The sequence below is a fragment of the Equus quagga genome, chromosome 18, assembly GCF_021613505.1.
Source record: "Equus quagga isolate Etosha38 chromosome 18, UCLA_HA_Equagga_1.0, whole genome shotgun sequence".
Lineage (NCBI taxonomy): Eukaryota > Metazoa > Chordata > Mammalia > Perissodactyla > Equidae > Equus > Equus quagga.
This window is the reverse complement of record NC_060284.1, coordinates 40,512,779-40,527,137: the sequence shown is the minus strand read 5'-3', so window position 1 is coordinate 40,527,137 and position 14,359 is coordinate 40,512,779. Positions and strand designations below refer to the sequence as shown.

The 14,359-nt window shown below is 35.1% G+C and overlaps 1 protein-coding gene across 5 annotated transcripts in view; it reads left to right on the top strand.

Annotated features, from left to right (window-relative positions):
* WDR47 (WD repeat domain 47) overlaps positions 1–14,359 on the top strand; it is a 57,875-nt gene that overhangs the window by 2,432 nt on the left and 41,084 nt on the right. For 4 of the 5 annotated variants that reach the window (XM_046645607.1, XM_046645609.1, XM_046645610.1 and 1 more), the window contains exon 2: positions 12,913–13,079. In XM_046645607.1, the coding sequence (XP_046501563.1) occupies positions 12,922–13,079 (158 nt within the window). In that variant the 5' untranslated portion in view covers positions 12,913–12,921. Of the gene's footprint in view, positions 1–9,772; positions 9,814–12,912; positions 13,080–14,359 lie in introns of all 5 variants that reach the window. The other variant, XM_046645608.1, reaches the window with a different exon arrangement.

Below are 14,359 nucleotides of genomic sequence, written 5' to 3'. Positions count from 1 at the left end.
GGAGGATTGGCAGCAGATGTTAGCTCAGGGCTAATCTTACTCAAAAAAAAAAAATAAAAATAAAAATAAAAATATTTGAGGGTCTACTCTGCACTAGCACCATGCTGCATCCCCGGGATACAGTGATTGAGTTAGCTTCATTTGACTTGATGAGGTCAAGTCAATGAGCTTCATTTGTGTTAAATAATCCTTAGTGTGGATCATTGGTCCTTGAATAATCAAGAAATAGCTTACTTTATCCTGTCTAACCTATGCTTTTCAAAGAGGAGTATTTGCACTGTTAGAGATAAGCTGCAATGTGCCAAGAGAAAAATCTGTGGTCACATAACATGGCACACACTTATGGAGTTGTCATCAATTTCACTTGAAGACTTGAATAAAAAATATTGTTTTGATGTTAAAACACAAAAAGATGATATGGAGAATGTAATATTCACACTAATTTCTAAAGTAAAATTCAAAGACTTCTAAGAAATTTCATGCTTAAGAGTTCTCTGGGTGTGTGTTCAGTTTCTTCTGCCTTTAGGGAGAAAAGTTTAAGAAGCATTGCCATAAGCTCAGCTCATCAACAGCAAACCACTGTGTAGTACAGGAAATAAGTTGAATTCCAATACCTAAAACTTTGACTGACATTAAGCTCAAGATTGCTTGAATCCTGATTATCCCCTCTTGTTTTTGCTGCTATAAATGTCAGAATGTTGTAATGGAGAGGTCACAGGATTTTATTCAGATAGACCCACCTGATCGTCCTATTCTTGCTTCTGTACTTTTTGCTGTGTGACTTTACACAAGCATCTGACATCTCTGAGTATTAGTGTAATCATCTGTAAAATGAAATAGAGTTGTAAGAATTACATAGATAATGTCTGGGAATATTTAGCATAGGGCTTGACATAGTTGATGCACAATAAATGTTAGAACCTTTTCCCTTCCCATCTCTGCATATTAGGGTATTAACAATTTTTCAAACTTGTTCTTAGCAGGAAACCTCTTTACTCTGAACTTCTGTAGCATTTTATTTGTAATTCTTTTATGGTACTCTTTATATTTTAGGTATATTATTTTTATACAGAAGACTTGAATCCAAGTCTCCATGCTCCAAATCCAATGCTGACCCATGCCTAAGAGTACTTTTTTTTGCCATTTAATTTTGAGACCATTACATTGAACAGCCAAAGCCTACATATTTTTTCAACTGATTTTTCTTCCTTTTTGTTTTGAGTTTGTTTCTGCTTGACTGAAAAGATACCCTTACAAAACACCACATACTTTGTTGTAAGCTCTTCTTTTGCGTTTTATCATCTTTTCACCATACTAACTCAATCACTGTATCCCGGGGATGCAGCATGGTGCTAGTGCAGAGTAGACCCTCAAATATTTTTATTTATTTATTTATTTATTTATTTTTTGAGGAAGATTAGCCCTGAGCTAACATCTGCTGCCAATCCTCCTCTTTTTGCTGAGGAAGGCTGGCCCTGAGCTAACATCCATGCCCATCTTCTTCTACTTTATATGTGGGACGCTTGCCACGCGGTGCCATGTCCGCACCCTGGATCTGAACTGGCGAACCCCAGGCTGCCGAAGTGGAAGGTGTGCACTTAACCGCTGCGCCACCGGGCTTGCCCCTCAAATATTTTTAAATGAATACTGACTTCAGACATTTATTACCACAAGTGGGAGTCTCTTCATGTTGCATCTTTAACATAACTGATCTAATCAAGCTTCCCAATATTTTTAAATTACACAAAAAATATTTTTAAAAAACAAGGTAGACTTTTTCCAAAATAAATTTTTGTACTTTATCCACAGCACTCTAGCTCTCTCATAGCATGTTATTAGCAGCCCTTTTGACACATTGTCATTACCAAGAGTATGAGCTCTGAAGAGGAGGAATTTATATTTATTAAGCACCAATCACATGCTTGCCACTCTGCTGGGAGTGTTATCTCACTTCGAAAATCAACACCTTATTTTATAGAGAAACAGTGCTACATGAAAAAGGACATACAAATATTATACTATTTATACTTGATATGTTTGATTCAATAATTAATTCTATGAAATGAATGAATTTCTATGACTAAGTACCATGTTTTGTGACTTTTGTTGATGTGTTGGAAAAGAAGATGGAAACAAAATCTGCGAGAAAACTTTATAGAACTGAGCTAAAATGGAGCCTTAATGCCCATTTTTGGCTTAACTTTTTTTTTCCTAACAATATTTTGAAAGCTTGGAAATAGAATTGAGTTGGTTTTCTTTCCAACTTTAAGAAAACCTTTGGAAATGAAATTCTAGGAAGTGCAAAAACAGTATCTCAGGAACAGGTGATGATGTAAAGCAACTTTTCGTGTTTAGGTGTGTTCATTGCGTAGTGCCCACAGCATGGGAAGTGTTAGTCTCCCTGTAGACAGTTGCTGACCAGATCACACCTGGAGTATTCTACTTTGGGTGCTTTAAAGAGGGAGATTAACAAATGTTCAAAGGAGAATGAGCAGAATGGTGGGGGATCTGGAAGCTGGTTCCAGAATGGTTGAAGGAAGTAGGGGAATAGACGTGATATGGTCAGATTTAAATGTGTGAAAGTTTTTTACGTAACAGAGTTGTATTATGCTGACCCTGAAGACATAACTAGATGAAAGTCACAAGAAAGTAGATTTCAATTCAGTACTAGGGGGAAAAAACCCTACCTTTTTATATTTGTGGAAAAAATTGGAGTTCTGTATTATCTATTGTGCAAAAATTACCCCAAAACTTAATGGCTTAAAATAACAAATATTTATCTCACTGTTTCTGAGGGTCAGGAATCTGGGCATAGCCCAGCTACGTACCTCTGATTTAAGGTGTCTCTTGAGGTTGTAGTCAAGCTGCCACAGGGACTGTGGTCTCTCCTGAAAACTCGAGTCAGGGATGAGGTCCTTCCAAGCTCAATGATGTGGGCCTCTGTTCCTTGCAGGCTGTTGGACTGAGGGCCTCCATTCCTCACTGGCTGTTGACTGGAGGCTTCCCTCAGTTCTTTGTCACTTGGATCTTTCCACAAGGTTGCCTCAAGACATGGCAGCTGGCTTCTCCCAGAGTGAGCAGTCTGAGAGAGGAAACATGCCTGCACTCAGGACAGATATTGCAGTCTCTTTATAAATCTTGGAAGTGACATCTCAATACTACCACTGTACTCTTGGGTAGAAGTGTCACTAAATCCAGCCCACACTCTAGGGCTAGGGACTACAAAAGGTTGTATTGGTGGCCATTGTAGAGACTGCCTTCCACAGTGGCCTTAGAGGGTATAAAAGTTTTCTGTCATTGGAGGCGTTTATGTAGAGATTGGCAGACCATCTGTCAGAGATAATTATTCAGATATTCTCTACTAAATAGGAGAGTGGACTAAAGTACCTTCCAAATCAATTTTGTGATAAATATATAAATGCTAAGGAACTAGAAAAGCTAAGGATGGAAAACTTTAATAGGTAATTATATAGTATATACTCTATTGTATTTCTTCCAGTAGTTAATGCTTGTATAATTTTGGCTTTGTCAGTACATTTTAAAGTTTTTGTGACTCTTGGTTCAGTACATTTCTTTATATGTTTCTGAATGTTGACCTACTGACTTAAACCATTTTTTATGTAGTTCAGCTTTTGAAGCGTACTCAAATATCTTCAGTTTTGCTTTTCTCTTGGAAGACAAAAAAGTAAGTGTGGGAATAAAAAAAGAACATGAAGGACAATTTTAATCTATTTTACAAAGCATACTTTTGGTACCTTGACTTTAGGTGTGACAGAAAACTATACTGGACATCTCATCATATAATAAAAGGGGACGTTATGTCCTTAGATAAAGCATCCCTTTTACCACAAATAAAACACAGAAGCAAATAAATAACGAATACTGTATGAATTTATATGCATATTTTACTTTGATCTTAGTTGATGTAGCATACATTTGTGATTAGAGTTTAAAATTTTTATTACAAATATTAGTATTAAAAACTTTCCACATTTCTTATTTACATGTGTTTATAGGTTGAAACTCTGCTTAATAAACATTTGAATTTTCCCTGTGAGCTGCTGTGATGACTTAAGGAATAAACTGTTTAAAATGACTTTAATTCTTTGCATGATTAACACCTAAAGCTTTTGCCTGGGAGTCAGGAGACCTTGAGTTCTTAGCTCTGCCTAATGTCTAATAATAATTGTATAATCAAATGGTGGCACTGTTGCTCACTGGTAAGAAGCATTCACATTTTGAATTGTTTTAAAGGATGGATTTGCTTTAGTCTGTCCATACCTAACCCACCAAGTTTCTCTTGAGATTAGTGACACAATTTGTGAGCTTTCTGACTGTAAAAGTATTCAGTCTGAGACCAGAGAACAGAGCAGAGGTCTGATGGGTCTTAAACAGATCCGCTGAACCATGCTCTAAGCAAATAAGCTAAAGAGTGTATTGTTTAAGAATAAAATAAAATTCTCTACACATTTTGTTTTTGGATCTGAGATTCTTATGCCTTAAATTAACACCCTAATTTTGCTTTTAGTTATGCTAAAAAAAACTAAATTACGTTTAGTAGTAAAGCATTGTAACAACACACTGTTAAAATTTATCTAGATTTATCTGGATTTCCCATATTTGGTGTGGTTTTTAATAGATTTTGAAAACTCAAATTTGTTTTAAACTTGAAAGTTAAACTGTTAAACTTTAGAGTTCTTAGATCTAAATTTTTCTCTTTGGAGGTTCCCTCCCTCCCGATCAGTTTCAGTACTGTTTATTTTTTGATGGCAGTATTCATTTAGATAACATAATTTAAAAATTAAGTGGAGTTTATTAAGTAAGAGTTAGGAAGTATGTTTTGTCAGACCTGGAGAGACCTTTTAGAATAAGAAGCCGAAAAAAAAAAAAGCAATCTTTAATTTCATTTTAGTTTCTTACACAGTTGAGCTAATACTTTTTGTCCAGCTAAAAGTGCATGTTTAAAAGTCTGGTTAGATTGTTATTAATGCAGACTTCTAGTTTGATTACGTACCCTATTAACATTGTTTAATATAAAAATAATGTGAAAAATCATAGAACTAGGAACCTGTGTTGGAATCGTTTTTAAAAATTATTTCAGTACTATGAAGCGTTTTCATTTTGGCATATTTAGGTGACTCTATCCATATCCATTTTATGTTTTTCTTTGTTTTTGTAAGCTATCTTTGCCCTTCCCTTTCTTGAGAATCAGTGTGATATAGTAGAAAGAGCTTTAGAATCTGGTAGACTTATGGTTGCAATCTTGCCACAGGGTTGTAACCTTTGGCTTCTGTATTTCCTTCCTTTCTTCTCTCCCTCCTTTCCTCCTTTTCTACGTCTTTCTCTCTCTCTCTTTCTCTCTGTTTCTCTCTCTTTGCCTGTCCTTTCTGTCTCTGCATTTCTGTCTCTTTCTCAGTCAGAAATTCTAATTTTCATTGCTACAAAGCTTAGGATATGAATTGAGGAAGAGGAGACAGTTTCTTCTCTGGCTACCAAGATAAGGCAGCCCAGATGTTTAAGAAACTAATGAAAAATTGATTTAAAAATTAATCTAAAAACATTCGTATTTTTGCCTCCTCTTTGCCCTTTGGTTGTTTTGCTACCCTTTTAAATAGGTTCCCTCTGGTACTTCTGAAAGATTTCCTGGATGGTGTTGACATCGATGCTGACATCAGGACTTATGTCCTGACACAATTCTGAAAGAAGTATTCAGCTGCTAGTGAGATGTGTTTAGCCTTCATGTAAATACTAGGCTAATTCTTAACCTTACAAAGCCAAGTGTAAAATGAGGATGAGCTTGCCTATCTCATAGGATTGTTATAAGGATCAATTAAACAATATAAGTAAAGATCCTAAAAAAAGTCTCCCTTCAGTCGCTTTCCCTTCCTAGTTCCTGCCCTCCATCCATTCCCATTCTTCTCTTTAGAGGTAACCACTCTGAACAGTTTGATATGTATTCCTCCAGACCTTTCTTTGTTATTTATTTAGGCATAGCGATATCATGCCCTCCCTTTTTAAAAAAAATAATGGGCCTATTTATATTCATCCAGTCAGCAAATATTGATAGCTGTATTGTTCTGTGATGTGCCTTTCCATTGTTAGGATTCATGGATCTACATCGCTGTGTTAGTATTCTGTAGGATGAATTTACCATAATTTAACAGTTTGTCTATTGATGGGAGCTCAATTTATTTCTAGTTTTTCTTTATTACAAACAAATCTTCAAGGTACATCTTTGTATATGTATCTTTGTATATATTTGCAAGTATTTTTGCAGGATAGGTTCTTAGAAGTAGAACTGGAATTGGTAAGTCAAGGAGTATATACATTTAAAATTTTCAAAGAGAAAAATTTTATGCTGTCAAACTCTCGCTCAAAAAATCTGTTCCAATTTACATTCTTAACACAATGTATGAAAGGGCGTTTACCCACATTCATGTCAACACTAGATATTATCAGGTCTTTTTTATTTTTGCAAAACTGGTAGGCCATAAATGGTATCTTATTTTAACATCACTAGTGGGGTTGAACATCTTTTCATAAATTTATTGGTCATTTGTAGTTCTGTGAATTGCCTGTATTTTTTGCTCATTGTTCAACTGGAATTTTTGGGGGGGGCGTATTGATTTGGAGATGCTGTTTATGTGTTCTGGATGGTAACCATTTAACTGTTCATGTGTGTTGTTTTTAGTCCTAGCTTGTTCCTTGTCTTTTAAGTTTGTTTTTGGCAACTTCTGTTAAATGGAAGGTTTGCATTTTTAGTGCCAAATTTGACAGTTTTTTTCTTTACTTTTTCTGCTTTATGTGACTTAATTACACAGTCTGTCAAAAATAGCTTTTGCTTCTCTTGTAAATTTTTAGTACTTCAGTAATTAAATATGTTTTTAAAGTATTTGTGGGTTTGGATATGGAAAGAACACAAATACTTTATCTCATAGAGAAAGATGGAAGTAATATTTGAGTCAGATCTGAGAAGAGGGTTTTGGGTTATGAAAAAAATACAAATCACTCTGAAATGTTATTACTTTATTACATACATATTGAATTCATTATATTACTAATTCCTTCCAGTTATTTGCGATTGGAAATTTATTACTTGTTTCATATTTGTTTTTAAATTTTTTGAATAGGTAATATTTGTACGTGGTACAAAATTCAAAAGGTACAAAAGGGTTTATAGTGAAAAGTCTTCTCTCAGTTTTTATTCTTTGATTATCTAGTTTTCCTTCTTGGAGATGACCACTTTTGTCAATTTCTTGTATTTTTTTCCAGAGATATTTTATGCATATATACAACATATCATTTATGTTAATTGAATTCTTTTCTTTTTATAGTTCTATAAAGCTGTACCTGCTTTTAACGTAATTTGTTCTTTTGGCCAAAAATCATTCACAGTTCCAGAAGGTAAATTATAATAATTGATGAATAGAGAACAGCTGTCAGCAGTAAGAAGGGACACATGCTGCATCCACATTACAGACGTTAGCTGATTAGCAGTCATGACAGAGCTTTGCAGTTAGAAGGGCTTTTCTTTTGTTTGTTTGCTTAAATGATCTAAACCAAATCTATTTTCCTTCCTCTTATTAAACTGACATTATAGATTAGAGACTTTTGGTTATCCCAGACTTGATATTTCCTGTTAAGAATATATACTTCCTATTATTGAAATGTGAGTTAAGGCAAATTATAAAACTCAAAGGGAAATCATAGAAATTAGCCAAACTAACCCTCTTTTTAAAATTTTTTTTATTTTTTTATTTTAGATTTTTATTTTTTCCTTTTTCTCCCCAAAGCCCCCCAGTACATAGTTGTATATTCTTCGTTGTGGGTCCTTCTAGTTGTGGCATGTGGGACGCAGCCTCAGCGTGGTTTGATGAGCAGTGCCATGTCCGAGCCCAGGATTCGAACCAACGAAACACTGGGCTGCCTGCTGCCGAGCACGTGAACTTAACCACTCTGCCAGGGGGCCAGCCCCAACCCTTTTTTTTTAATGTATGAAGAAATTGAGGCCCACAGACATTAAATGACTTGCAACATCACATTTAGATTCCTGAAGGACCAGACATTTACAATTAAATGACCTAGCGGCAGCATAAATTTTTGGAATGCTATTTTATTAAAAAGATAGGTAGCAAATTTTTTTCTCGATTTTTTTTTTTTTTTTAAGGAAAAGGTATAGTAGTCTTGTGTTGTAATTTGATATTTTATTTAAAAGCTTAATAGTACTTCATTTCCTTATCTGCATTTTTGCCTGTAAACTGGAATGGTAAAGCACTATTGTTCAGTGGTAGGCACTCTGTAATACTTGGAAGATTAAAGAGAGTGGTTTTGTTGTTTGGGATGGAGTTGGGGATTAATGGAGCCTTCCTTAAGCACTTTTTCCTTGACTATAAAATTTATAATGGCTGTGCCCTAATTCTCTTAATCTTGTACTTCTGAATCATTCTTAGCCTTTTGCATTTTGCTTCCTTCCTAGTCTGTATCATAAGTAAGTAAAATAACCTCATTGCAAAGGAACATTTATTATTTTTTTTTTAAGATTTTATTGTTTTTCCTTTTTCTCCCCAAAGCCCCCTGGTACATAGTTGTATATTCTTAGTTGTGGGGCCTTCTAGTTGTGGCATGTGGGACGCCACCTCAGTGTGACTCAATGAGTGGTGCCGTGTCTGCGCCCAGGATTCGAACTGACGAAACACTGGGCCGCCTGCACCAGAGCGCGCAAACTTAACCACTCGGCCATGGGGCCAGCCCCTGCAAAGGAACGTTTAAATTGTATTTATTTATATTTGGTTAGAAAATTTCCACTGATAGATATATTTGTTTTCTCCCCAAAGACCCAGTACATAGTTGTATATCCTAGTTGTGAGTCCTAGTTTTCTATGTAGGATGCCACCAGAACGTGTCTTGACAAGTGGTGTGTAGGTCCACGCCCAGGATCTGAACCTGTGAACCCCGGGCTGCCGAAGTGGAAGGCACAAACTTAACCACTACGCCAGAAGGCCAGACCCTCCACTGATATTTTTTTAATGAAACTTTTTCCATAACTATGTATGGAAATATATATAGAAGTCGATATATTTCTATTGCCATTATTTTTTTCTTATCTATTCTTTTTACCTTTAATCTTAGATTTCTAAAAATAATTTTCTTTCCCCTTAATACATCCTTCTAATCTTGATTCACTAAGATAGTAATCTGTAGGAGTCCACATAGGGACCCCATCTGGAATTTAGTTTCTGTAGGTGTTAATTGCATCCTAGTACTAAAATGCTAACTACCTTCCAGCTGGAAGCTGGATAAACTTGTTTTTATTTTACTTATTTATTTATTTATTTTTTTGAGGAAGATTAGCCCTGAGCTAACATCTGTCGCCAATCCTCCTCTTTTTGCTGAGGAAGACTGGCCCTGAGCTAACATCCATGCCCATCTTCCTCTAGTTTATATGTGGGATGCCCGCCACAGGATGGCTTGCCAAGCGGTGCCATGTCCACACCCAGGATCCAAACTGGCAAACTCCGGGCCGTCGAAATGGAACGTGTGAACTTAACTGCTGCGCCACTGGGCAGGCCCCAGATAAACTTGTTTTTAAGGAATACTCTTGTTTCCTTACTTCACCTAGTCCAGATATTTGGATATAAGTAAAAATTTACTTCTTAAAGGAAAATCTATAGAATTATGTTTTCATGATTTTTTTTTTACAGTTAAATCTGTCATTTAATAGGGAAATACTGAAACGTTCTGATTTTTTTTTCATTTTATTTTCTATTTTCAGTGGAATACACTTTATTGTTGGCCTTACATAAATTCTGCCTGGTGAGTAATTGTTCACATGTACCATGGGCTGACAGTCTACCTAAGATGTTGTTCGAGTTGACATTGGCTAAATAGTCAGATTGAAGGGCCAGAGCTCTATCCTTTTGAATGGCTTTTAAAACAGTTGGAAACAAAATCATCTCCTCTGTACTTTTTTAGAGACATTTCTTCATTGCTTTTTGCATCTTAAGTTAATTCAACTAACACTTATTGAACAGTTATCATGTACTGTACATCTCATTTTATAAATAATTTTAGTACTTCCTAAGCTAGTTAAATCTTACTGATTTCCAGCCTCTCTTGAGGAGCAGGGGAAGAAGCATTTGTTATTGAATTCTACTGCTCTGAATTAGAGAAAAATTCTGGCTTTGTAGTGATTAATAGTTTAAGGAAATTTAAAAATGTTCGTGAAGTTTATATGTTATCTTTAAAAATACATATATCGTGTATCTAGCTTCTAAATTATATAGCTAGGATTTTCAGACCTTTTACAAATGTTGTAGTAGCACAGGGTAGTTAGAAAAGAATAATTCTAAGATAAAGTCCTTAAGCCTGTGCCTATGTTTTATACTGTATCCAGCAACAGTGAAGTTTATAAGAATTAAATTCTGAGTTGGGTGATTAAAATACCATACTTTTCTACTGGGAATTTCACAGTATAGAATTAAAACTTGTCTTTTTTTAATTAATTAAAAAAAAAACCCTGAACAATTCTAGGTTAATTAGGATACATTTTCTGTATCTATTCAAAATTTAAATGTAAAGTCAGTTTAAAATATGTATTTGTAAGAATATATTTCTTCTTTTAGGCTTTAGTGACTAGAAATGATGGCAACATGCAACTTGTAGTTATGATTTAAAGTGGGACTATTGCTGTAGATTCATAGTAACTCCAGAGTTACCTAGTATTTAGACTGAATGTTGAATAATATGAGGCCTATAAAATGTTTAATATCATTGGTTGTTTTAAACAACATTAGAAAATTGTAGTCTGAATTCTGCACTAAGTTGTATGATTGGTATATAGTGATATAAGTGAAGTACCCTCTAAGAACTTAGAGATGGGGGGGAATACAACTATTTTTCTGAGAGTTAAATTTGTAAAAGCTGTTGTTTTGCTGGTAAGAATTATGAATATTTGGGGAATGCTAAAATCACTAATCAGTGTGATCTAGGAGTAATCTCAGGGAGACAGTTCTGAAATGTGCTTAGAATTTAGTGGGTGGAAATATCATTAATTTTATTGTATCTTCTTTTGGACAAAGTCTATCAAAACGCGAGTGGTGCTCAGCTCAGAAAATAGCAAAGACAAACACAAAGCATGAGGAATTGGGTTGCTGGCCCATCGGGAGACAGATTTGTGATTTGTCTGTTTCCTGAGGCAGGCATGGCCTTCTTGTGGAGATGGGTATTTGAGATTAGCTTAGTCTGATGCCATTAAATATTTAAGTTGTATAGGGGCTGGCCCCGTGGTTGAGTGGTTAAGTTCGTGCGCTCTGCTGCAGGCAGCCTGCTGTTTCATTGGTTCGAATCCTGGGCTCGGACATGGCACTGCTCATCAAACCACGCTGAGGCTGCGTCCCACATGCCACAACTAGAAGGACCCACAACAAAGAATATACAACTATGTACCGGGAGGCTTTGTGGAGAAAAAGGAAGAAAATAAAATCTTAAAAAAAAAAAAAATTTAAGTAGCATAATTATCTTCCCATGCTTTGTCCCTTGTTTACCCTACCACCTTCTCTACCTAAGAGGGGAAAATATACTCATCTGATGTGAGCATTCTAGTCTGCTAGATATTTACATTTCTCATTATGCAGAAATAAATTGACAAAATAGCAAAAAAATTGAAAAAAATTAACCTATGTGCATACGTGTAGGTGTTTATGTTTCTCTGAGCTTGGTTAAAGTTAGTTGGTCCTCTGAGAAAGATATGCTTACAGTCTATTTCATCTGATGAGGTTTCTTTGCAGCTAGTCCCCTTTGCATGGTAGACTTTTGTATTACTGAGCCTTAACATTTGAAAACCGCAACAACTTAGGTAATTTAACTTGTATGAACTTGTCTGTAAAACGAGAATGTTGACCTAATGCTATGATAGTACCAGTATGACTTAAAATTGCACATTGTAACCAGCCTTGTTTTATTTGCCTCCAAAGTACAGGGTACAACATTTTATGTGTTGCTGTTAGAGTATAAGCTTCTTAAGGACAGGGCCAGTGTCTCCTGAGTACAGGACAGTGCCTAGTGAGTACAGGACAGTGCCTATCACAGAGAAAAGGCAATAAGTGCTTATTGAATGAGTGTATTAGGGCATACCTAGGGCAAGGTATTTAGGACACAGTTAAATGTGGTTTGGTCATTAGTGACTTTTTAAAATATACTTCATTATAGCTAATTGTAAATGTGTAAGAGTAGATGATATTATTGTCTTATTCCATTTGGGCTGCTATAATAGAATACCATAAACTAGGTGGCTTATAAATAGCAGAAATTTATTGCTCACAGTTCTAGAGGCTGGAAGTCCAAGATCAGGCTGCCGTTGTATCCTTACAAAGTGGAAGGGTTGAGCTAGCTTTCTGGTGTCTCTTTTTATCAGGACACTAATCTCAATCATGAGGGCTCTGCCCCTCATGACCTAATCACCTCTCAAGGGCCCCACCTCCTAATACCATCTCTTTGGGGGTTTGGATTTCAACATGTGAATTTTGGGAGGACATAAACGTCCAGACCATAGCAAACTTAATGAACCTCCATTTACTTGTTACCCCACTTTAATAGTCATGATTGTTCTTGTTTCATCTTTACCTCCTCCCACTTTCTACCTCTTGTATTATTTTGAAGCAAATCACAGACTATTTAATCTATAATTATTCCAATATGTATCTCTCAAAGATAAGGACTTTTAAAATCATAGCTATACCTTTATCACACATTAAAGAGTGACCTGGTTTTGATAAATATTAAGTTAATTTCACTTCAGAATTCTTGTACTAAATATTTCCAAGAAACCTGTTATATGTAGTTTCCAGACAGTTAATAACACTTATAAATAAAGTAATAGGACTAATTTTTGTTTTTGTTTGGTTTAATATTTAGGCTTTCAACATGACGGCTGAAGAAACAGTGAATGTAAAAGAGGTTGAAATCATTAAGCTAATTTTAGACTTCTTGAATTCAAAGAAGCTTCACATTAGTATGTTGGCCCTTGAGAAGGAAAGTGGAGTCATAAATGGACTATTTTCAGATGATATGCTTTTCCTGAGGTATGATTTCATTAGTACTGTGAGGTTTGTAGGTCTTTCAAGGAAATATTAAGTATTAATAAGGTAATATGTATAATATAGGTAGATCTTTAAATCGTGAAAAGGCTATGTAAGTATAATTTTTTAAAATGTTTGTTTTTATAATAGAACATTTACAAAATAATGTTTTCTGTAGAATGTTTTCAGTAGTAAGATCCAGAGGTCCATTAAAAAAACAAGAGTCACAAACTCCATTTTGGTTGTGGCATCATCATAAAAGATATTTGATTTAGAAATCAGAGACCCCAGAAAGATAAAGAAAATATTTCTGAAATGCCTTTTTTTGGCTATAGAAATAAAACATTCTCATTATATAAACATATTCTTTATAGAAAATATAGAAAAATAAAGAAGAAAAATCACCCCACTACCCAGACACACTACTGGTAATTTTCTGTGCATATTTAAAAAAAAAACCCATAGCAATTCTGTTGCATTTATAATTTAGTATCATGCTTTATCCTTTAACTTCATAAGGATTCTCTGTGTGATTACAAATTTATACTTAGAAATTTTTCAATTTACTTAATTTCCTAATGGTTCCCCTATTTTTAGACATTTAAATTGTTTCCAATTTTTCTTAAATACTCTACCGAGCATCTTTTATACATATGACTTTTTCTATATCTTGGACTGTTTCCTTAGAGTGAGATTCTTGGAGGTGGAATTTCACAGCAAAAGGGAGTTAACATATTTGCCAAAATGGAAAAATTAAATATATCCTAACTTGAATTGGACGGCAAAAGAAAAACCCAAATTTCCAGACAGAAATGTACTCTGTGCTTATGTGATACCAAATGTCCTTGACAAGGAGTACAGATTCTTGGACATGTGGCATTTTGTGACTTGGAAAGCCTTAAGAAATGAAGTGCTCCTAACTCATGACAAAGGAACTTTTTTTAAAGAAAGCTTTATTGCATTAGGGGAGTTTACTCGTTGCACTTCCCTTTATTTGGTGCTACGAATGTCATTCAGCCCCAGGGAGCTTAGTCAGTGATATGGTCAGGAAACAGTGCTGAGGCAGTATCTTCCGGCCTTGTCTTTCAAGCATTGCTACTCCTGGAATTTAGCAGTGGCTCTCAAATATCCCCCTCCAGGAACCTCTTGGTATGTGATGAAGATTTACTGGTCTGAGGTGAAATGCAAGGAATTATAGAATAGTAAATTTCTCGTTAAATTAAATGTATTCATCTTAAAGGGCTGGCCTTTGAAATTGTGTTCCTTCTACTTTTTAAATATTG